At 56.5% G+C, this 23,737-nt stretch overlaps 1 protein-coding gene and 1 long non-coding RNA gene across 3 annotated transcripts in view; one reads left to right on the top strand and one right to left on the bottom strand.

Moving 5' to 3' along the window:
* The window catches only part of FAM120A (family with sequence similarity 120A), an 84,940-nt gene that overhangs the window by 37,118 nt on the left and 24,085 nt on the right, over window positions 1-23,737 (top strand). For both annotated transcript variants that reach the window (XM_029921087.1, XM_029921086.1), the window contains exons 6-10: window positions 3,878-3,975; window positions 4,198-4,469; window positions 11,246-11,333; window positions 13,161-13,388; window positions 15,494-15,668. In XM_029921087.1, coding sequence (XP_029776947.1) covers window positions 3,878-3,975; window positions 4,198-4,469; window positions 11,246-11,333; window positions 13,161-13,388; window positions 15,494-15,668 — 861 coding nt within the window. The remainder of the gene's footprint in view (window positions 1-3,877; window positions 3,976-4,197; window positions 4,470-11,245; window positions 11,334-13,160; window positions 13,389-15,493; window positions 15,669-23,737) is intronic.
* Window positions 13,498-18,549, bottom strand: LOC115276974. The gene is made up of 2 exons (XR_003902139.1): window positions 16,493-18,549; window positions 13,498-16,260 (listed from the first exon to the last, which is right to left on the bottom strand). It is a non-coding gene; the product is annotated as an uncharacterized LOC115276974 (long non-coding RNA).

Below are 23,737 nucleotides of genomic sequence, written 5' to 3'. Positions count from 1 at the left end.
TGGCCAACAGGCACATGAAACGATGCTCAGCGTCACTCATCATCAGGGGAATACAAATCAAAACCACACTGAGCCATCACCTCACGCCGGTCAGAGTGGCTAAATGAACAAATCAAGAGACTACAGATGCTGGCGAGGGTGTGGAGAGACGGGCCCCCTCCTGCACTGTTGGTGGGAATGCAAACTGGTGCAGCTGCTCTGGAAAACAGTGTGGAGGCTCCTCAAAAAACTATCGCTAGAACTGCTCTATGACCCAGCAATAGCACTGCTGGGGATTTACCCAAGGGATACAGGAGTGCTGACGCATAGGGGCACATGTACCCCAGTGTTCATAGTGGCACTTTCTACAATAGCCAAATCATGGAAAGAGCCTAAATGTCCATCACCTGATGAGGGGATCAAGAAGATGTGGTTTATCTATACAATGGAGTACTACATGGCAATGAGAAAGAATAAAAAATTTTTGTTAATGTTTATTTTGTTTTTGAGAGAGAGAGAGCAGGGGAGGGGCAGAGAGAGAGGGAGACACAGAATTCAACGCAGGCTCCAGGCTTTGAGCTGTCAGCACAGAGCCTGCGGCGGAGCTCGAACGCATAACCTTCGAGATCCTGACCTGAGCTGACGTCTGAGGCTTGACTGACTGAGCCACCCAGGCGCCCCTCCTGTTTTTATCTTTTCAAAGCCTCGGTATTACTGTCAAGCCCCCAGGGGTCTGACAGCGTATTCTGCCGGAGAGAAGCCGAGGTGTCTCGTGTGGAACGGAAAGTCTGCTCTCTCGAGTCCCCAGCATCGTCCTCAGGCTCAGAGTCTGTTCCCATGACCTTTCATTCAGACTTTTGTGAGTTTATTTTAGTCCCTGTGCTAATGAAGTGATACAGGCTGTCTGGTTTCATGGCTTTTTGAAAGGCCATTTTTTAAAAAAACCTGCAAACTAGTTACTTTACAGGAACTGAAACTGCATCTGCTGTTCAGCAGCCACTTGGCAAGGTGTGTCTTTGTGAGGTGGGCCCGCCTGATGTGGGATCTCTTGGTGGGTTCGCGGGGCGCGGTGACAGGAGGGCACGGTCAGTCCAGGCCACAGTGACCGAGACCAAGCGCGGCGCTGGTGCAGTGTCCCACGCCCCGTGTCCGCCCCGTGTGCACGGCGTCCTTGGCGGTGGGGCGCCGCGTTCCCACCCAGAGCGAGCGAGCCAGGGGCTGGACGGATCTGGATACGGGACACGTCCGTCACGTGTGAGGCCCCTCTTGAAGACGGGTGCTGCCGCGCCCTGTGAGGTCCCCGCATGCTGCCCACACTTGGCAGTGGCGGAGGTGCTGGCTCCTGGCCACGGGAGCTCTGTGCCCGAGGGGCTGTGGCAGGAAGGCAGCCCTCACCCCGGGGACCGGCTGGCCCACGTGCCGGCCCGGGTGCCAGGCTCGTGCGGGTGCCCGCTTGTGTTGTCCGCGGAGCTGCTTCTCTCTGGGGACCCTCGGCTCCTCTGGGGGGTGGGCCTGGCTCAGGCCCAGCCCAGGAGCTGGTGCTTCTGGAAAGTAAACGGCATTCAGCTCATCCCACCTCTGCCCTCAGGCTGGTTTTCGGCCCTGGGGCCTGCCTTCCTGCTCTTCCGGAAGAGGATGGAAACAGGTTACACAGAATTCTCCCGAATGTGGCTTTGTGTCTTAACTCGAGTAGGATGTCAGTATTGTGTGAATACCTCCCTGTCAGTGCAGTTAATGGCACTGGGGAATGTGGCCTTTTTTGTAGGTCTTGAAATTGATGGGATGGGTGTGTGTGTGATGAGTGTGTGTGTGTGTGTGTGTGTGTGTGTGTGTGTGTGGTGTGAGTGCATGTGTGTGACCATGCGTGTTGAGTGTGGGTGCATGTGATGTATGTGTGGTGAGTGTATAGTGTGAGTACATCTGTGTAATGAGTTTGGTGAGTATGTGTGTGGTGTGTCAGTGCATCTGTGGGGAGTTTGTGAGTGTGTGTGGTGACCATGTGTGGTGTGTGTGTGGTAAGTGTGGTGTGAGCGTGCTATGTGGTGTGTGTGTGTGAGTGCGTGGTGCGTGCATGTATAGTGAGTATGTGTGTGGTATGAGTGTGTGGTGTGTGTGTGATGACCATGCATATGGTGTGTGTGTGTGTATGTATGGAGAATACATGTGTGTGCGTGTGTGTGTGTGGTGAGTACATGTGTGTAGTCTGAGTGTGTGGTGAATACATGTGTGTAGTACGAATGTGTGGTGAGTACATGTGTGTAGTCTGAGTGTGTGGTGAATACATGTGTGTGCGTGTGTGTGTGTGGTGAGTACATGTGTGTAGTCTGAGTGTGTGGTGAGTACATGTGTGTAGTACGAATGTGTGGTGAGTACATGTGTGGAGTACGGGGGCGCGGGAATGTGCGCGCGGCGTGAGTGTGTGTGTGGCGAGTGCGCCTGTGTGGGGAGTGTGAGTGCACGTGCACACGTGCCAGCACGTCACTCGCAGCTAGGTGCCCAGCAGTTGTGAAGTGACGTCCCGAGCTTCCCCCCAGCAGGCTGCAGGCTGGGCACTCGGACAGGCTCCACGTTGGACCGTGACCGTGGCCGCTGGGCGCGTGGGGCCCGTGGGGGGAGCAGTGAGCTGCTGTCTGGCCGGGCGGGCGGCTCTGGGAGTTCGGGTTAGGCACGGGGGCAGTTCAGAGAACGGGCGGGAGGGTTTGGGTTTAGGGGTGCTTGTTCATTCCTATTTTAATTTAAATGTGTTTTGGCCAGTTGGCGGAGGGAGAGGGAGCGGGCTGCGGGCTGCTGGTTTCCTGGTGCCGCCCAGATTCTGGGGTGCGAGGAGCGCTCTTCCTGTAAAGGACACTGGCGTCCAGGGGTCTCCAGGCTTGGTTTTGTTGGGTTTCTAAGCGAAGCCGAAGGAGGAGATCGTGTAGCCCGAGGGTCCCCTTGCCTGCTGTCTGTCCCCACCATCTGGGATGTGGGGACGCTGTGCTCGGGGCTCAGGTGCCCCAAGCCCGGACTTGAGACCTGACCTTACAGGGTCTCATACCTGACTTGTGCGGGGGAGCAGAGCTCAAAGGGTGTCCTTTCCATTTTTACTGCGTTGCCTAGTAGTTCACGGTATCTGGGAGTGTTCTGATGTCGAGGCCACAGTCCCCGTCAACAGCATGTTGGACCCCATGCGTCATGCTGGCCAATGGCGCCTCTCAGACTTTGGGAGCCCGAGGTCGGGGGCATGCAGGTGTGCGGGCCTGTGGGCCCAGCTGGGCGCCCTGCGTCCCGTGTGACGTGGGGCCTGGTCCTGCGCCTCCGCAGCCGCGTCTCTGCACACGTGTGCTCGGGGCTGTGCTGGAGCCGTCAGCACAGGGCGGCCGTGGAACAGGTGTGTCAGGCCGTGTTCTGAGAGCACAGATCCCAGGTTCCAGTCCCGTGATGCACGTGAAATGTGCGACTTGGTCGTGGTTTTGCCTGATGGCCGCCAACTAAGTGTAGGGCCAGCCCTGCCCCACTTCGCTATTTATATGGTGAAGCTTGTCAGTGGCTGAGAGCTGAACTTCACTCTCAGAGGGGAGATTCTGTTGCCTCACAGATGTGAGGGGAAGGGTCTGTCCCCGCTCTGTCCCTTCAGAGCCTGTGGCCTTAGGGCTTTCAGAGGCCGGCAGGGGTGGAGGGAGGACGGCCCAGACGCCTGCAAGTTAAAATCCTAGCTCCAGCTCCAGTCTGTCATGTTGATCACCGTAAAAGCAAGTGTTTTTTAATGTTCGACACGAATTTCTAAAGGTTTTCGCGGAGCGGGATCCGTGTTGTGTTGTCCCCTGAGGAGGGACAGGGCAGCTGGGCACGTGTGCTTGCCCTCTGGTGTCCTGAACTCTGCTAACAGCTGTGTCGCTTTCTTTCCTTGTCGACCGAACAGCCAGACCAAATCCGTTCGGAATGCCTGGGATCGTGCCACCGTATGTCCCCCCCCAGATGCTCAACATTCCACAGACCTCTCTGCAAGCAAAGCCTGTGGTGAGTCCCCCTCCCCTCCCGCCGCTGCCCTGCCTGCCGTGGGGCGCTGCCCTTGGAAGCTGCGCACGCGTCAGATTTCAGCGAAAGCTGAGATGATCTCGGAAGCTGCCGAGCTGGTCTGTGGACCAGGCGCCAGTGTCCTTGAACTACAGCTTAGCCGAGACGAGGCAGTGCCGGCGGGGGGGCGCGCCTGACCCCTGCCCTCTGTTTCGGGCCCCGCAGGTGCCCAGCCCAGGCGCCGCGGGCCAGGCTCCACACGCGTACAGCCTCGCTGAGCCGGCCCTCACGTTGGAAACGAGTGGGAAGAGTCTGACCGAGCACGGCGCCTACGGCAACGCTCCTCAGGAAGGGAAGCACACCCCGCTGTACGAGCGGTCATCCCCCAGCCTGCCGGCGCCCGGCGGCAGCCCCAACCACGTGGGTCCGGCCTACTTTCCAGGGTCTTCTACGTCGTCGTCCTCCGACAACGATGAAGGCAGCGGAGCGGCCGCCAAGTGAGTGGGGTGCGGCGCGGCGGGGCTTCCCGGGGTTGCGGCCGGGCGCTGTGCACGGGGGTGCGGAGGCGACATCGCTGCGCGGGCCGGGCTTCCTGGACCTGGAGGAGGGGCGGCTGGACGCTTCTCGCGGCTTCCCAGGCTGGGAGTCTGTGCTCCTCAGCCGCCATGGAGTTTGGGACCTGGGTTTGTGCGCAGCCTTAGGCATGGTGAAGTTACCCGGTCCAGTGCTGCTGAGCCTGCGGTCTCCCGGATTGCGGGCCTGAGGCTCCTCCCTCCTGAATTGGACCTGGCAACTCAGACCTCAGCTCAGCAGCTCATAGAATGTTCCTGAAATCAGGCTGTTCACCTGACCGGAACCAAAGAAAGCTGCCGTCCAGGTTGGAGTTCTTGTTGGAGAGGATTTTTTTTTTTTTTGAAATTTATTTATTTTTGAGAGATGCGGGGGAGAGACAGAGAGAGAGAGAGAGAAACAGAAATAGAGACAGTGCAAGTGAGGGAGAGACAGAGAGAGGAGACAGAGCATCCCAAGCAGGCTCTGCACTGTCACCACAGAGTCAGATGTGGGGCTTGATCCCACAATTCTGGGATCGTGACCTGAGCCGAAATCAGGAGTTAGATACTTAAACTGACAGAGCCGCCCAGGCTCCTCAGTGGAGAGGAGTATTTTAAATGTGGGTCCCTGAGTAAGTGAATTTTCAAATATGTAATTTGTTAGAGTCTGATCAAGAACGTTCTCAGTGTACTATCTTCCTTCTCTTCTTAAAAACCTTTGAGTTTTAAGAAACCTCATTCACAAACAAGAAGAAAAGGGAAAAGGAAAGGAAGGCCCTTCCTGCGTCACTTCCTCTTCCTCATGGCGCTCTGCTCACGGCCGGGTGTCCGGGGCCCTTGGCACTCAGTCCACGGAGACACTTTTTCGTCTTCTGCAGATTCGCACAGGGCATGAAGGCTGAGGCCAGACGTCCCCTCTCCTGTGCTGTTTCCTCCATCTGGGGAGCGGACACGTGTCCGTTGACCTCAGGCAAAAGTTCACGGCCATGCAGGGTCTGTGCTCCGCGGAGCAGTGGAGTGAAAGTCTGCGGTTCTGAAATCCCGACCTGAAGTATCAAGCTGCAGCTTTGCACTCACTCTTCCCGGTTAACCTTCTGGAAAGGGTGTGTAGTGGGGCCCGGGCTCGTGCGTGTGCAGAAGAGAACAGCGGGTCGAGTCTCAGAAGCCCTTTCCCCCTGGAAATTCCCCGCTGGAATCCTAAGGCACACTGAGTTGTCTGTTCACCGGCACAGATCTGGTCTCCTGAGAGACAAGCTCTCTAGATGGCTGGGAGCGAGGTCCAAAGCAGGAGGGTGTGTGCCCAGGGCCTCCTGCGGGGCCCCCACCAGTGTGGCCGGCTGCCCCACGGGGCCGCGTTCCCAAGGCTCTGGCTGTGTCGCCTCTCTGGCCCTGCCCTGTGTCCTCACGGTGCTCTCTGGGGGAACTGCTGGAAGGGCAACTCACATGTGGGGCAGGCACCCCCAGCCTTGAACGCAGACATTGGGAGGCCTCGTGGGCATGTCACACGTCATTCAGTTTCCTTGCATCTGCTTTGCTTCCCCATTTATCGTGATCAGCGGACGTGTTAAAACAGAGAGGAGGGAGAGGAGAGGGATGGCACTTGTGCCTGAGGCTTTGGGGCAGAGCAGGACCCGGGGAAATCCTCACAGGGTCCCTGGCCCACGTTCCTGGTCTCCAGGGTGAGCACTCTGGCCTGAGCGTGTCATGAGTAGTGTGCACTGGCCGCGAGCACAGTGCGGCATCACTGCTGGCTCAAAAGCTCGGCAGGAGCGGGAGGTCATCGCTTGGTTTGGTTTGGATGTGAATTGGGACCTCTGGACTTGCATCTGTCCTTGGGACGGCCTTCAAGGAAGAAGGTACGTTAAGCGAAGGGGCACTGGAGCATTCGCTGTGCGACGGGAACACAGTGGCTGGTGGCGTGTTTCTGATGGATGGTGCAGGTGGGCCACTACTGAATAAAAGCCAGTCGACCTGTCCCCTCCCCCAAAGCATGCTACAGATGAAAAGGACAGGTATTTCAAGTAGCAAAAAATATAACATGCAGTTCACAGAAGAAACACAGGTGGTCAGGAAGCATAAAAGTTGTTCACCCTCACCAACAAAAAAAAAAAGGAATGTTAAAACACGACAGGGTACCTTTTTGTGTAACCTGTAAAGTTGGAAACATATTTTTAAAGGTAAAGGCTGGTTACACAGGACTTCTCCTCTCCGGGCACGTCGAGAGGGCCTAGCTAGTGCGCGTGAGGTAACATTTCGTGTTCTTGTGCACGTGGGGGTTGGTATCGGGTTGAGGTGGCATCTGTTATATGAGCTTCGCCGCCGCCCGGGGACCCTGGGGGTCAGATCTGGGCTGTGGAAGGTCCCTGTCGGTGCCCGAGGGTCTGGGCACCGCTCTTGGGACACAGTGCTGTGGGGCCGGGCCCTTGCCTCCTGTGGGAGGCTACGCCAGGCTCTGGTGGCCTCGTGATCGTGTGGCCTGGAGCTCCCTGGGCCACGCGTGGCCGGGAAGTGTGTGGGCTGTCTGTGAGCTGACACAGCTGACGCCGACAGCAGCAGCACTGGTGTTTCGAGCACCAATTCCGCTTTAATGTGAAACACCTTAAGAATTTTGTTCTGTGCCGTTGACCTGGTGGCCCACAAATGTGCTTCCAGTGCATCTCCTGCCATTCCATGGTAGTGCTGTCGGGCTGCTGGTCTCCCACTCTGTGTCCTCTCAGTTCCTCCCCACCCCCCACAGGCTCCGCACAGCTGCAGCCTTCCCCATCCAGATGCTCACACTCTGTATGTGCGAGCCGGACGGCCGCTTTGTGGGACAGCATACCGTGTGTCTCCTCATGAAAAGAATTCTGAGTTACTTTTATGTGTCGGTCAAGTGTGATCCCTGAGGTAAGCATCTGCATGTGTCCTGGCCGTGCTCTGACCCGTGTGGGCATTTCCTGTCGAGCTTGTCCGCCTGTGGAGAAGGCTGAGCCCTCCCTGGAGGCGGACAGGTGTGAGGAGTCCTGGCAGATGCAGGAGAGGTGCACACGTTCACCCAGTCTCACTGGTGGGCACGAACTGGACCTCACTTTCTGTGTTCCCAACTTCATGTGTGAGAACCTGAACGTGTGACACTAGCTTAAATCAGGGCATGAGGAGAGCGTGCCTGCAGGGGTGTTGTGGGTGTGACTCTTGGTCCCTTGTCCTGCAGCTGAGTCCCCTGTGCTCCATGGTGGGAGCCCCTGGTCTCGGGCCTCCTCAGAGCTCTGCGGGGCTGGGGCGGGGGCAGGTGCGCATCCAGTGCCTTCTGTCCCGAGCTGGGGAACGCACACAGAAATGAAGATGTGTGCGTGCCTGTCAGGCCAGGCATACTCGGTCACATCTGTGACCTCTACTGGGGGTTTCATCTTTTACCTGTCTCGTTGCTTCCCTTCTGGTTTTATTTGCCTTTGCTCTTTCATTCCTGTTGACAAGGCGCTCAGCGCATGGTCAGTGCTCTCAGGATGTAAGTGAGAAGTTGGTGTGGCGGCCCAGACCCGTTCACCCCCGGCGCACGCGCACGTCAGCGCCACCACCCTGCCAACGAGACCCCACGTCAGGAGAGAACGCGGCGGGTGGGTGCGGCTCCCCCAGGCTCAGTGCAAGATGGCCCCAGGCACCCCGCTGCCCGACAAGGCCCGCAGAGCCCCGTGGTGCGTGCTGCTGTCCTCCCCGCTGTTCCGGGTGTGCCGGTGACCTGCCGCAGCCCAGCCTGCACACAGTCCCTTGGGGTGGCCTGATCCCGCAGCAGCCCGTGGTCACTGGAGGGGTGGCAGGCTGTGGTCTGCTGGTGTCACTGTTGCCGTGGCTGTCCGGGGGTCCTTTTCCTTCCCTCCGAACCTGACTCCTGTCGGCAGGATTCACTGTGAGTGTGCAGGTTTCTGTGGCCTGCGTGGGTCCCAGCAGGTCTCTCCAAGGTGTGGCTGGTGACAGGTCGCTGTTCTGAGCAGCTGTGGAAAGTGTAACCCAAATGGGTGTTCTCTTCAAGGCGAGGCATCTGTCACACTCCAGTAGCTTGTTTCAAGTTACAAAGTGACATGGTCATCCTAGTGAAATATTCTGGACTTCAGAGAAACTATTGACAAGGTGCTTTTTGGGCAGAATTTTAGTTTTTATAGTATGATTATTAGAAGACCATGTGCTCGTCTAGATTATGCTAACACTTTTAGTTGGGTAATGACCTATCAACAGTAACACTGGTTGGTAGTGTTTGTAAGCGTAGGTCTGTGTCATCTTCGGTGGGACAAGCTTTCCACTTGATAGCAAGCAGGGCACGGCTGCCCCGCCCCTCTGCTCCGGGTGCTCGCTGGCCTGGGGCCCATCACGAGGGTCGAGTGCTTCCAGGGCTGTGTGTTCAGCGAGTCTGTGTTGAGCTTTGTGTGGTTTGGAGAAGTCAGGTTTACGCCTCTCCGCCGTGTCCCTTTAGGCCGTGGTTCCATGATTCCTTCCTGCAGCCGATGGGCACCTGCTTGGCGCTGGCTGTGAGTGCTTATCTTCATGGCGCGTGTAACCGAGTGACGGAAACAGACGACGGTGCGGTGCCAGCGTGACACGCACCGTGAGGGACACGGCTGGGGAAGAGCAGAGACAGGCTGGGCTGGGGAGCCGGCGCTGAGGGGACGTTGCCGCCAAGGCCTGCGAGATGAGGTGTCACAAATCAAAACTCGTCTGTCATGAAGAGAGGGGCTGGCATTCTCGACAGCGCGAGTCCCTCTGCCCGCCCGAGAGCCCGCGGGGCGCAGGGCTTCCCGCACGTCTGTGCGACCAGCGAGGTGCGCTTGCTGCAGCGACGGAGCGGCGTGTGGACCGACCGTGCAGGCGGGCCCGAGAGACGCTGTCGCACGCCGAGGGCTCCATCTTCATCAGGGACGTGCGGGCCAGACATGTCGCGGGTCACCACGTCCCAGCAAAGGCTGCGCAGGTGCCACGGAAGACCTGGCGAGTCCAGCGGGGGGGACACCACTGTCCCGGCGCACCCAGCAGGGAGGCGGGGCCCGAACCGCGGCCCTCGGGTGGAGCACAGCTGCGCACCCCTTTACGGTGCCCTTGTAACTGGTGCGCTTTTGTGGGCGTATCCTGCTCCAGTGTCTAAAATTGTGAACCGTAGACGTTATGTCCCTTCATAAAGCCTGGTAGTATCTGAGTAATTTGTTCTCAAGTTGCACTAAATAAATGTCACTGACTTTTTAGTGAAAAAGTACCTAAGTGTCTCTACTCATGCCACGTTCTGGATCACTGCAGCACCCCTGACCTTTCCTTCCCAGTGCTGGAACGTGCTGGACCCGGCACAGCTCAGCCCGCTGCTCAGCCCTGCTCCAGGCCCCGCCCCCAGCCCCAAAGGTGCCGCCTTGTTCTTGACTTTATATAGAACGATCTTGGAATGATTGCTGTGCTCCTGGAATACCTGCCTTGACGTTGGCGCCTCCTCGCCAAGAGCCCCTTCTCGTCTTGCAAAGCTGTGGCTTGAGGGGGCACTTATGGGACGGAGCGCTGGTCGCCCTGAGTCCTCGCAGAGGACCAGGAACTGGACGATGCTGGCCGCTCTGCGCTGTCCTGTTGCGCCCTGCTCCTCCTGTCTCCTTTGTGCGGTTTCTGGGTTTTTTTGTTTGTTGGTTGGTTTGGGTTGGTTTGGTTTGGGTAACAGAACTGAGATGAAGTCTGTTGGAAGATGGGGGAATTAGTGGGTCTTAAAAATCTGTCACCTGAGTCTGTTAGGAAGGCAGGTCCAAAAAACATGCGCTCTTCCCTGGCCTGCCCTGTGGCCAGCACTGATTTGAGAAGCTGCTTTGGTGCGGGGCCTGTGGGGAGCGGGGGGGGGGGGGGGGGGGGGGGGGGGGGGGGGGGGGGGGGGGGGGGGGGGGGGGGGGGGGGGGGGGGGTTGGCCCCTGCCGGGGGGCACAGGAAGCCCATCTGTGGGGAGATCCCGTCCCGTTCCCCGCGCCCACCGCGAACTTCCATCTGTGTTGTGGTCCGCGGTGCACAGATGAACACAGGCGTTCATGAAATAATGCCACACGTGCCACATTTACTGCGTTCTGTTCCATTTCAGCGCTTACAGAATGCTGATTGAACCCTTCCGGAGGGAGATACTAATGGGTCACAACCTACAGTTTTTTAAAGCAATGCCGATTGAAACGCTCGCTCTGGCCTGTGAGACGCTCGGTGTTCTCCCCGCCGTCCCTGTCCACACCCGGGTTCTTACTGCTTTCCCGTGGACGCTGCCCCCCAAGCCCCATTCTGCTGCCCGCTCCGAGCACCCTCCCTCTCCCGGGCCACCTCCCTGCGCTCCCAGGGCCTCTCGGGGCCGGGGCCCCGTGTCTGGTTTTGGCACGTGATAGCTTACACGTACTTGTGAAGTATGAGGAACATCCGAGCCAGATGCCTGAGAACTCTCAGTGGAGCCTGATCGTCTTATCCCGTTTCTCCAAGATGGCTGAGCTCCTCGGAGGCAGGGCTGCGGCGCCTTCCGAGCCGGGAGCCGGGCGTGGGTTCGGGGCTCCGCGTTTCCTCTTCCAGGGCGTGGCTGTCGCTGCGCAGCCAAGTAGGCCGACAGCGCTCCCAGCACAGGGCTGTCCCTGGGGGTGGCGTGCTGGCGGAGGCGAGGTCAGTAAAACTGCGGTGTCTCCGAGTCTGGGCTCCACGCGGGCTGCTGTGGAGGAAGGCCCCTGCCGTTCAGTAACCATGTTCCTTTTGTTTGTGTTCAGCCATATCAGCGGGAACAAAATTGGCTGGGAGAAGACGGGCAGCCACTCGGAGCCGCCAGCACGGGGAGACCCGGGAGACCAAACAAAGGTAGTGGGTCGGCTTTTATTCCTTCACGTCAGACTCTCTGAGCACGTGATGTTAGCAATTGGTTTAAAGTGGAGTGCTCTCTCTTTTAAAGCATGTTATGAGTGAGAGACTCTGGCAAGGGAGTGTCACATGCTTTGGGGGTGGGAAGGGAAGGGGTCACAGATGTGGGCGAGGGAAGGTCACAGATGTCCGTGCAGGGGAGGGGGTCACACAGGGGGAGAGGGGTTCATAGATGTTGGTGTGGGGGACGGGGTCATGGATGTCGGTGAGGGGAGGGGTCACCGAGGTAGGGGAGGGGGAAGGGGGGCAGCTCGATCTCTCACAGGGCGGCCTGAGGGCCTGGTGGAGATCCTCCCTGCTGCGGGCACACGCTCTTGTCAGGACCTAGAGCCTTGCAGAGTCCTGGCCTCCTGCACAGTTTTGTGGGGATTAAACGAGAAATCACTTGGGATGTGCACATGAAAGATGAAAATAAAGTAAATTTCATTCCCCCTTTTGTCTGCCTCTGCCTGTTGCTAGTGATATCTAGAAAGACCCTTGACCTGCAGTCACGCCTTTCCCACACTCCGTCACTTAGGACGCCTTGTCTCTAGTGGGAGAGGGCTTGTTTCCGGACAAGGTGACCCAGTGTGGGAAATTCATTTACACTCTGAAATACTCTGGCTGTTGAAGGGTTGTCCTGTGAGTCAGCAACAGAAATGCTCTGTGGATGCCAGTTATTAGCAAAGCACCTTCCAGAATCTTCAGCTGCTATTGTGTCTACGTTCTGAATGGAGAGTATAGACAGCACTTGTGGGTCATCCTTGAGTTTTTTTTAAGACCAGCTTTGGTACCTTGTGTTGTAAAGGATAGCGTTCAGCGCTTCAGTGTCTGCCGCTGTGGAGGATACACTGTCTCACAGCAGAGACGCGAGCCTCGGAGGTCGGCACGGGGTCAGGCGGGGAGCAGCTGTATTTCCAGCCTTTGTCAGGAGAAAGACATTGTGCAGATAATAATTGATCTCAGCAAACAGTTTGGACTGGGCTGCAGTTTACAAAGAGCAGAGGAAGGGCGCCCCCAGCTGCTGCCTGCCGCCCCCCCCCCCGGGCCCCCCCCCCCCCCCCCCCCCCCCCCCCCCCCCCCCCCCCCCCCCCCCCCCCCCCCCCCCCCCCCCCCGCTCCTTCCCGTGCACCTTGCACGCGTTCTGTTTTGGCGGCTGGTTGGTGACTGAGTGGGTACTTTTCACACATTGCTGTATCGGGTGCAAATTTCTGTCATGTGATATAGGTCTGACTCCTCAGTTTTAATGGAATTAGCTTGTTTTTTTTTTGTTTTAATTTTTGGTGAATAGTTTTCTGTGCGTACTTTATTTGGGGCTTTATGATGATGGAAAAGAATCCCCAAGTTAGAGTTACGGTTTCTGTTTATTCTCCCACCACCAGCTGTGGTGGTGAAGAGTAGGTGTGAGCCCCTGTGGTGTGCACTGCTAGGCAGGGACACAGCCTTTCTGGGCACCCCCTTCGTCCTCTCGCGGAGGACGCTGCCTTCTTGGCGCTAGGCAGGGTCTGCACGGAGCTCGAATCACAGCGGTGGGCCACGCGGAGCAGGTGGAACAGGGTGGCTTCCCAGGGGTCAGCGAGCACAGAAGGCCACCACTTCCCCCCTCAGGGGCCCCGGGGACTGCTCACGGTGGTGTGGGGGCGGGTCACCTGGCAGAAGGTGGGCCCAGCCCCGCCGGCTCAGAGGACAGCTCCCACGCCCTGTCTTCGGGGAGCGGCGCTCTGCACAGGGCGCGGGGAAGGGAAGGGAAACACGAGCTGACCTGTCCCCCCCACCGTGGCTCTGCAGACCGAAGGCTCGTCTACGGCCTCCTCGGGCAGCCAGCTCGCTGAAGGGAAGGGGAGCCAGATGGGCACTGTGCAGCCGATCCCGTGCCTGCTGTCCATGCCCACGCGGAACCACATGGACATCACCACGCCGCCCCTGCCCCCGGTGGCGCCCGAGGTCCTGCGAGTGGCGGAGCATCGGCACAAGAAGGGGCTGATGTACCCCTACATCTTCCACGTCCTGACCAAGGTACGGTGGCCGGTTTCTGTCTTACCAGGCAGGCGTCTGAAATGGAACACGTTTCCACTTCCCAAGCCTGGAGAGAAAGGGCGGAAATGTGTACCAGTAAAGGCAGTCCGAGAACTTGGGAAAGTTTTATTTTTCTTTCAATTTGGTATAAAACACTTGAAACTTCACATTAATGGCACATCGTGTTGTTTTCTGACTTGTAAATTTGTTTGTTTCCAATTTCAACATTTCCTGCACCGTGTTGATGCTCTGACGGCAGGTTTAATGTGATGGTGCAGCTCTCACGGCACTTAACAGAATCCCAGGACGGACTGCACACCACGTTAGTGGTCAGAGCGGGCACGTTTCTGTCTACACAGCCTCCTGATTCCACTTTAGTGACGTCTGACCGAATGTACGCTTCCATGTACATCTAGCGTGGCATTGGCTTTGAATCTCGGTGTCTTGAATGGATCTATGTGTCCATTGAAATTTTCTCAGTGATTTGTAGTCTTTTTGTCAGTGTTTATAATCCTAGACCCATGATTTAACATGTAACCTTGGTGACCAGATTTTTCATGTGAAATTGGTTTATTGCCATCATGTATTTTTAACACGTTTTCCTTGGTGTCTGTCCCACCGTAGATAATCAGACGCTCTTCTCCCTGTTTTCGCAGTCCATCTGTGGTTTGTAACGTGGGGTCCGAACCCCCTGCCCCACAGCAGTCAGGCGGACCGCTCTCCTGGCACCACAGTGACTCAGCCCCTTCATTTAGTTTTAAATCACGGTTGCCTCCAAGTCTCATGTACTGTTGCCATGGGTCCGCACATGTGCTCTCACTTTTCAGATTATGGTTGTGAAGTAAACATTTTATTTTTCAGGAGCAACATGTATTGTAAGGGTAAGTGGAAAGTTCCTCTCGCTGAGAAGGACTTGCTGAGTTTAAAGGGGCCCAGGGTTGGAGGAAATCACGCCCAGTGCCCATGGGGTTGTGCGGGCTGTGAGTTCCTGGACCCCTGTCCTCCTGCCGTGCCTGCTGTGGTCTGCCTGGGGACGGCCTGAGTGACAGGTGGCCCGTCCTCCTCCACCACTCATTGATCTCAAGGGCAAATAGTAATAAAGTGATCATGGTCGACAAAAGCAAATGACTATCTTTTCAGATTTTAAAATGCCACCTAAAATTTTTTGGTATGCAGGGAAAGCTCAGCCTGTCAGGCACGCGGTTTCCTGCGAGCTGCGTGGCTCTGGTGTTAAATTGTCAGCCAAGACGTCCGCTGTGGCCGCGGCTTCACCCTCACACGGCAGCCGGCCGAGCCAGGACCCGGGAGGGCGCCCGCCACACAGCGGTGCCGGCTTCGTGAGGATAAGGGAGAGACAGATTTTGAAATTAAATTTAGGTGAACAAGGAGCAGATACTATGGAATTCGTAAGAAGCGTATTGATGAACTTAATAGCCACTGAAGGTCACACGGACGTTGTTACGCTAGGAATACAGCTGAGTAGAGTCCCCTGCCGCATCTCTTGATGCACCTTGACTCCGTAGCATGCCGGAGGCACACAGGGCCACAGGAGCGGGACACGTGGCCCCTCGTCTCCCGCCGGGGCCGGCCATGTGCCAAAGCCTCACAAACCAGAGAGCACTGAGGAGAGTGCCCTCAGGGGGACCGTGCTTGCACGTGGCCGTGTTTTACGCAGGTGCTTGGTGAAGACACTTTGACCATTTTGTTTTCAGGATACTCATTTCTTGGATCGCACGTAGGCCATTAACAAGTATGAATTTCATGACTCATAGTAAAGTTCGCAAGTCCTCAGCATTGCCTGTTCTATTTGTTGTCTGCTGTTCTCTAGATGGTCTCAAAGACTTGGGTATCGTCTGTGGTTTCTTATGCTTTTGGTTCCAGATTCAGGATGAAACCACAGAGATTTTATTTTGACTCTCTGAGCATATGTTTTGACAATTGCTAATGAAGTCCCTAACCACGCGGCTGCACGCAAGTGGTTAAGCATTGATGTGGAATAGCATTGCAATGTCGTTAACTGGAGATAATGCAGTATGTTTCTGTGAGTTTGTTGTGAATTCAACATGAAAAATGTGCAATATTATTCTGCTTTCTTCCATGCAAAGGGTGAAATCAAAATTGCTGTTTCTATTGAAGATGAAGCCAGCAAAGACCTGCCTCCCGCCGCCCTGCTCTATAGGCCAGTCCGCCAGTATGTTTACGGAGTGCTGTTTAGCTTGGCAGAAAGCAGAAAGAAAACTGAGAGACTTGCTTTTAGAAAGAACAGACTTCCGCCAGAATGTATGTACTGTGAACTCCATTGTTTGTTTCCCTCGGTACCTCGTAATCTCTTGTGCGTTTTCTAAAGCCTTAGAGGACCGTGACCGAGTTCGCCCGAGCGTCCCCACGTGAGACGGTGGGCTTCACGGGGCCCTTCGGAGAGGAGGACGGCCCCCAGGCTGTTTTCCTCAGTAACATTCCAGTCATGGTGTCTATTTGGTAAAACATTTACACTTTAAACTGGACATGGATCTGGAAACGGTCTGGATGGGTGCACCTTGCTGTGGCCCGCGCGGCCCGGGCAGGGCGACAGTGGCGTCTGCGCTGATGTCCGCGAGCGTGTCCGCGTTCCCGGGAGGCGCTCACTGCGTGCGGCTGCTTCTGCGCGGGTGGCGGGGGCCTGGCACGCCCGGCACACCGGGGCCTGCTCCCGGGCTCCCTGGAGGGCTGCTCCTCACCGCCCCGGGGCAGACGGGAGTGGAGGGACCAAAGGTGCTGCCTGGCAGGCCGGCAGGAGCTGAGGTCAGAGCGCGCATTTTCCACCTTCCAGCGAGCGGGTCAGCGGCATACTTGGGGAGAACCGTGCTGTTCTGTTCATTTCGGGTCATGTTATCTGTAAGAATCACTGTGTAGTTATGAGGAAATAGAGGAACCTTTCCCAAAATGTACAGTCTGAATTAAGAATATCCTCGGCTGGGGAGATTAGATTGCCAACCGCCCCCCCCCCCCCCTGCCCCGGCCCAGGCTGTCCGGGGATGAGTCCCCTGCGTGTGTAGCAGGCCAGTGTGGGCCTGGTCGTGCTGCGGCCGTGGGGCTCTCGGGATGCACGTGACACTGGGTCTTACCTTTGGACTCTAAACTGGAGAAGTTCTGGCAACTCTGAACGCTTGATCTGTACGTAGATGCTGAAGTCTTGGTTCTCATTGCTGTGCCAAAGCTTGGTTCTGTAAAGCATGAAGCACCTGTCCGTGACCTTACTCAAGGGTGGCCACTGAGCTCTGCAGCCACTGCTGACACATCTGCCACTTTGACTGGGGCCAGAGATGCCATGGGAGACACCGAGCGTTGTCCGTGGACTCAGCGAGGCCGGGACCTTCCTGGTGGACACATCCTCTTTCTCGCTTTGCACAGGGTCCGCCAGTTTTCTGCCCCCGCAGCCGTGACCTCCTGTCCAGTGTGCACCAGCCACGAGCAGCCCAGGGCCGTGGCCCCTTGCTTCTCTCTTGGGCCTGGCCTGCTGGCTGCCGCAGAGCCTGGGGCAGCCCCACTTCCTTGGCACCTGTCAGAGCACCATTTTGACTTTGGTGGTGACAGCTCTTCCTTTTCTCATTTGCTTATGTTCCAGAAACACACTTACCTTTATTTAGCACCCTCCCTGGAGGTTTTCAACGATCGCAGCTCGGGACCCTCGGGTGGGTTCCAGGATGGGTCCTTGTGCAGCACCCGCAGCCCTGAAGAGCAGTCTGGGTGGGTGGGTGTTCTCTGCTCTCGCCCCTCCTTTCCAGGGGGTTCTGTGCCGCGTGGGACAGCTGGGAAGTGAGAACCGCTCTCTGCCTTGCTGCCAGCGGCGTGAGCCATGAGCCTGGACCGTGCTGGTGTCGGGCTGGCCTCTGAGCGGGTGGCAGGGGAGCCAGGGGCCGGGGACAGTGCTCAGCGCATGAGCCAGCACCCTCTGGGCATAAGCCCGAGAGCAGGGCACGAGCCGTGGGCAGGGTGTGGGTGCACGCCATGTGGTGGGCTCTGGCGCCGTGCAGGAGGACAGGTCAGGGGCGTGGGGACAGGACAGTGAGGAGAAGATAGGGGTGGGGGACAGAAAGAGGGGTTCTGTGGCCCCTGAAGCTCTCGTGAATGGGGGTGCGTGGACTGGCGGACGTTCTGGAGGACTTTGGTGCTGAGCGCAGTGCGGTCTTGCTGCTCAGGTGATGAAAGAAAGTGGGTCCTGACTTCTGAGTCGGCGACTGTGGCGGGGGCCACTGAAGAGCAGGTAAGGGTGATGTTTCTGTTCAGGAGGCTGGGCTGCGTGGGGACAGGTGGCAAACTGAGGCAGCAGGAAGGAGGGTTGCCCCTGCCTCCGCGGAGCTCAGGCAGCCCCGGGGCATTGGTGACACCCAGCCAGGCGTGTGACTGATGTGCGGTCCGAGAGCTGTGCGCCTCTGGGCGGAGAGGTTTGTCCAAGTGGCTTCTGAGTTTGCAAGGAGAGAGGCCGTAGTTAGCTCCCTCCTGAGCGGCTTTGGAACACAGGCCTGCTTGGTCTTTTTGGGGCCCTCTGGATTCATTTCATGCATTGGTCATATTAGTAAGGGGAGATAGCCTGTAGAGAGGGTTCTTACGTCTGGAATCCGCGCTGTCTGCCGCCTGTCCCGCCAGCGGGGGGCGCTAGCTCTCCACGGGGGTGTGTGTCCTTCGGAGCTTCTGTGAGCTCTGAGTCTGGACGCCGTCCGCCTACTCAGAGCAAACCTTGTGCGCGAGAGGACTGTGCACTGGTGACCTGACTCGGCTCCTTGATACTGCGCCACGGTCGTCCCCTGAGGCCCGCTCCTGGATGCCAGCGGACCCTGCGCACCCACGCGGTGACGCCCGTGCCGTGGGCTTCCCTGCCTGAGCTGGTCCTAGGCGACTGCACCTCCGTGTCCTTAGGGAGCAGTCCCTGGGACTCTAGGCGAGGTGAGGTGTTGATAATGCTGCTCCTCCTGGAAGGAGGCCGTTGCTCAGGAGGCCCCGGTCAGTGAGGTTTGACAGATGAGCCTGTTAAAACCCTGTTTAACCTGTGGCCACTCTTCGACCCTCTGTGTTGAGATGAAGTGCGTGGACCTTTGCAGGAGATTCCAAAAGATTGGTCGTGTGGCGTGAGATCCTCGGGGCAGGTTTGTTTCTCAGATGCCCGCCGGTGCCGCCCTGCACTCTGGGCCCCAGGTGCGCCCGCCTCTCCCGGTCCAGCACGGTGTCAGCGTGGTGTCAGCTTGCTGTGCAGGTGACGTGGGCTCAGTGTGCTCAGACGGCTTTGTCAGAGAGAACTGGCCTGGGGCATATGGAAGTCTCCAGGGTTGTTTACAAGTACTGAAGTCCGGCTGCGCTGGACCCCTGGATCCGTCCGGAAGTGTGGTCTCTGGAGCGGTCTGCACACCGCACACGAGTGCTTGTGCGCCTTCTCCAAGTTGCCGTTTTGAAGTCATTGTACGGTTAAAGCAGGATATCCACCCTCCGGTTCCTAAAAACTTCAGCCTATGAAAGTCATACTGAATTACGTGCTGGCAGTTTATTGTCTGTGTGTCCATCCCTGGGCGCCAATGTGTTGAGGTTTTAGGAAGTTCATTAGGAGCTTGTTCATTGGGACAGTGAGCTGCTTAAAGTCACCAAGGGGGTTCCAGGCCAAGCGGAGGACCAAAGAGCCGGCTCAGGTGCTTTGCCCCGGTGCTAGGTGGGGACCGTGCAGTGGCTCTGGGGCGAGGCGGGGCTGGCGAGCTGCCTCTGTGGCTGCTGGCATTGGGCCTGGGGCAGGCACCCCAGCTGGAGGCTGGAGGCCTGGCCGCTCCCGGGCGACACCCCTCAGCTGCCTCACCTGGCCGAGGGGGACAGGAGGGGCTGGAAGAAAGAGGCCAAGTTCCAAAAAGACTGCAGTGTAACAAGACTCCTCAGCTGTAGTTGAAGAGAGACAAACCCAGGAGGTTAAATCTCAGTGCTGTGCACAGTTTAAAATTATCGTCCACTTACGAAAGCTGGCCTCAGTTTTCTGTGAAAGACTCCCCGGGACCTCAGAATTAAGAACGTGATAGAAACAGGCTTGTAGAAAACAAGTGGATGTAAATTGCAGACACAGGAGATAGATTTGTAGTTGTAGGAAGCAAGTTTATATACTTGAGTTCTAGTTTAGAAAGGATTTCCCCAGAGTCTCCACTTTGTAAATCATCAGGAAAAGCCAAAGGGAACATGGGTTTTTTTGGTGGTCCAGTTTGCTTTAGGAATTTTCTTTGTGTCACATAACTGGGACCTGCTGATTAGAAATGAGTAAAATTAAATTGGTTCACGTGGATGTCAAACTTTTAAATTTTTTTAAAATTTTTAATAAATTTATAATTTTATAATTTTTTAAAATGTTTTATTCAGGGAGAGAGAGTGCAGGCATGTGCACATGAGTGGAAGGCAAAGAGCAGAACGAGAGAGGGACACAGAATCGGGAGCGGCTCCAGGGTCTAGGCTGTCAGCACAGAGCCTGATGCGGGGCTCGAACCCACAAGCTGTGAGATCATGCCATGAGCTGGAGTCAGATGCCCATGTGACTGAGCTGCCCAGGTGCCCCAATTTTATAATATTTTTTAATGTTTATTTATTTTTGAGACAGGCAGACAGAGCCTGAGCTGGGGAGGGGCAGAGAGAGAGGGAGACACAGAACCTGAAGCAGGTTCCAGGCCCTGAGCTGTCAGCACAGAGCCTGATGCGGGGCTCGAAGCCATGGCCCACGAGATCATGACCTGAGCCGGTCAGATGCTTCACTGACTGAGCCACCCAGGTGTCCCCACGTAGATTATATTATAAAACAGAATACTTCAGTATGACCAGTACTAGTGCGGTGTTTAGTGTGTGTGGAAATAGGTTGTCATAAACGTTTTCTCCATGATTTTATGAAGGCTGTTTATATTAATCCAAATGTCTTTATTCTGTGACGCTCTCCAGGAGTAGCATTAGTGACTGCCCATTTCTCATGGACTTCTGAGTAGCCCAGCCTGTGGGTCAAGGCCGTGGGCCAGTGTTCTGTGGCAGTGTCATGGGCCAAGGTTCAGAGCCGGTGTTCAGGGGCCGTATTCGGTGGTGGTGATCGTGGGCAGTGCCTTCGGCGTGTTCCGGGACGTGTTCGGGGGCGTGTCTGGGGCGTGTCCGGGGGGCGTGTCTGGGGCGTGTTCAGTAACATGTTCAGAGGCGTGTTCAGTGGCATGTTCAGTGGCATGTTCAGTAACATGTTCAGAGGCGTGTTCAGTGGCATGTTCAGGGGCGTGTTCAGTGACGTGTTCAGGGGCATGTTCAGGGGCGGCGTTCAGTGACAATGCCGTTGGGCACTCTTTTGGAGCAGTATTTGTCATAGGCCCTTGAACTCCTGAGGTTCTGATGCTCTGGGGATGATGTATGTGGGGAAGGTGAGGACAGGAGTAGTGGCGCGCGTGGTTTGTAACTGCGTGTTCTGCATGCTCTGCGGGCTGCAAGCCTGGAGGGCGCCCCACACCTCGCATGGCAGTGCCCCAGGAGAAGGAAGGAATGGCTGCTGTTGTGCCCAGTGTTCTGTATCTGTGTTGATAGGAAGGAACAGAGTTTGGTTTCACACGTATGTGGTCTCGTTTTCCTGTGACCTTGTGTAGGCACAGCAAGCAGACCAGGACACCCCCCCCCCCCCCCGCCGCTATGCACACTTGCACACATGGCTGCGCAGAGACCAGAGGTCCGGCTGGCTGAGGTCGTGGGAAGTGTTCGTCTCCATCTTTCCCTGAGCTGTACCCATGTCGCACGCCGAGCGGGTGGCCGGCGTGGCCAGCGCTCACGGTGCTCAGAGACGTTCATCACGAGGCTCCTGGGCAGCCAGCACCAGTTGGTTGGCATCAGCTTATGGAGTGAAACATTTTCGTTACTCCTGGTCTGGTATGGATCCCGGATCGGTTTTATAACATTCCCACGGCAGCTGCTGGTCCTGTGTTTATACGTGGTGCTGGTGGACCGCGGTTCCCGTCTGATGGAAGCGGGTTCTCATGGTGGCTTCGGTGTCGTCGTGGGTTGTATCCCGAGGTTATGTCTTCCAGAGGTACTTCCTCTGCCCTACAGGAAACATACCAGAGGATTTCGCATAAGTGAAGGAAAACGATCTCATGTTCAGTGTTTTCAAGTCTGCCTGAAACAGTGGGCTTTTCTGTCAGTGGGAGAGCCGAGCTGGGCACCTGTCGGCGGTGGCATGCGTTTGTTCACGGATCGCAGCTGGCTGTGCCGACCTCTGGGCACAAGGTCATGTCTTTGAACACATCTCTCTAGAGCGGAGTCGTCGTGGACCTGCTCTTACACCGCGCTGCTGGAGCCTGAATGCCAGTCGGGCGTGCTCGGGGTGTCGTTAATAACCCGGCTCCCCGTGCCAGGCTCCACGTAGCCGGCGGTGTTTGACTGGCTGTTAGCCGGCTGCTCGCTGTTTGTCTGCGAGTGGAGCCACGGGCCCGGAGCCCTCCATCCTGGGCAAGGACGTGTACACAGAGGCAGCTGTTTGTCACCCTGGAAACGGACCTCCCTGGAATCCTTGATCAGCACTAGTCTGTAGTCGTGGTAGCAAGCCTGCAGTTGACCTCACATGGCTGAAGTGGCAGCGAGCCTTGTGTGTCCTGTCAAGACCATGTTAAAGGGAGGCCCCGCCCCTTTCCTCGTCCTGGTCCCAGGGCTGGGCCGCAGGCTTTAAGGAGATGCTGAGTCTGGCGTGTCACGTGGGGTTTGACTTCTCAGCCCCATTCCTCCCCTGCCTCACCAGCCCCCCACCCGTACTTGGTACATAGAAGGTGATCAATAAATGTCTGTTAGGTTTTGGGCAGAGGCTCTACCACTATTAAGTGGCAGCACACAAAAGGTCTCCGAAAACAAGACACACACAGGTTACAAATAAAGCGAGTCAGCAGCATCTTTGCTTTTGTTTTTGGAACAAAGTTTTGTGTTCCTGCACCCTGATTTTCTTAAATGGGACCTACATTTCCAAAATTAGGTTTGAGCTGCTCATAAGTAGTGGAAACGAGAGGAAGTGAGTATGCGGGACCCTCCATCACAGGAAGTGTCCGTCCCCCCGCCGCCTCAAGCTGGGCGCAGAATGTGTATGTCTGGGTGCGTCCCCGAGGCCTCTGCTGGCTGGGAGCACGTGCACACAGCCGTTCCCCAGAGGTTCAGACACACGTGGGGCCCTCAGAGCCCACCCTGTGCACAGCCTGCTGACGGGGGTCCCAGGGGGAGGGGGACAGGTGGGTGTGAGCAGCTGGCCTGGACGATAAGCATTCTGACCTCAGGAATGAGTGTGCTCCCCAAACCTGCTTCTAATTTCTTAATGTTTATTTTTGGGAGAGAGAGAGAGAGAGAGAGAGAGAGAGAGAGAGAGAGAGAGAGAGAGAGAGAATGCGAGTGGGGAGGGGCAGAGAGGGAGACACAACCTGAAGCAGGCTCCAAGCTCCTGAGCTGTCAGCATAGAGCCCAGTGTGGGGCTCCACGTGAACTGTGAGATCATGATTGACTGAGCCACCCCGGCGCACCTCCCCAAACCTGTTTTTAGATGAAAGCAGGAACCTATAAAGCGGGATGACCATAGAAGGTGCTAGGAAGCCATGGGGATGGAGCTGAGGGAGGCGAGGTCATGGGCACAGGTGGAGCTGGACTTCGTGGGGATGCCCCTGGAGGGGCTCTGATCAGAGACTGGGCACTGGCAGCCAGCCCGTCCGTGTGTGTGTGTGCGCACGCGCATGTACCCGGTGTAGCCGTGCATATGTGGTTGAGAGAAAGTGAGAGGAGGTAGGTTAACTAATCCTACAACCAAAGATAAAATCTAATCAGTGCCTTTAAGTCTTTGTCACAAAAAGGAGTATGTGACAAAATAGATTTCTGTGTTTTTGCTTTTTTTGTTGGCATGAAAATAAGCTTTGTGGATCAACCAGTAGACACACAGCCTGCTGCTTGAGGACTAGTCCTGTGAGCAACCTTGGCCTGTTAACCGGGGGCTGGCGATTGCCAGCCTGTGACACTGGTTGGGCAGAGGGGGCCTTGTGGCCGTGACGGTGAGGGCCGCTCTGGGCCGTGTGTGCCAGCTCTGTGGGCATGGCACTAGATTGTGAGTCCAAGGACAGGGCCGGCTGGGCAGTGGGGACTGCGTGGGGGTGTGTCCGGCACCTAAAAATAAGGATGAACACAAAAATGTATGTATTTATATATACATGTGTGTCTGTTTGGACTTGATGGACTTTAAAATAAGCATTTTATGTGTTTTAGATTTTCCTTCCATTTTTAAAGAGTAAGATACTCAAATGTGAATGAAGGGGTTTTTCCCAGTGACAGAACAGTAACTTTTTTGTAAGGGGAGTATTGGGGGGGCTTTG

The sequence above is a fragment of the Suricata suricatta genome, chromosome 13, assembly GCF_006229205.1.
Source record: "Suricata suricatta isolate VVHF042 chromosome 13, meerkat_22Aug2017_6uvM2_HiC, whole genome shotgun sequence".
NCBI lineage: Eukaryota > Metazoa > Chordata > Mammalia > Carnivora > Herpestidae > Suricata > Suricata suricatta.
Note: the sequence above shows the minus strand (reverse complement) of the source record. Positions and strands in the feature narration are given on the sequence as shown.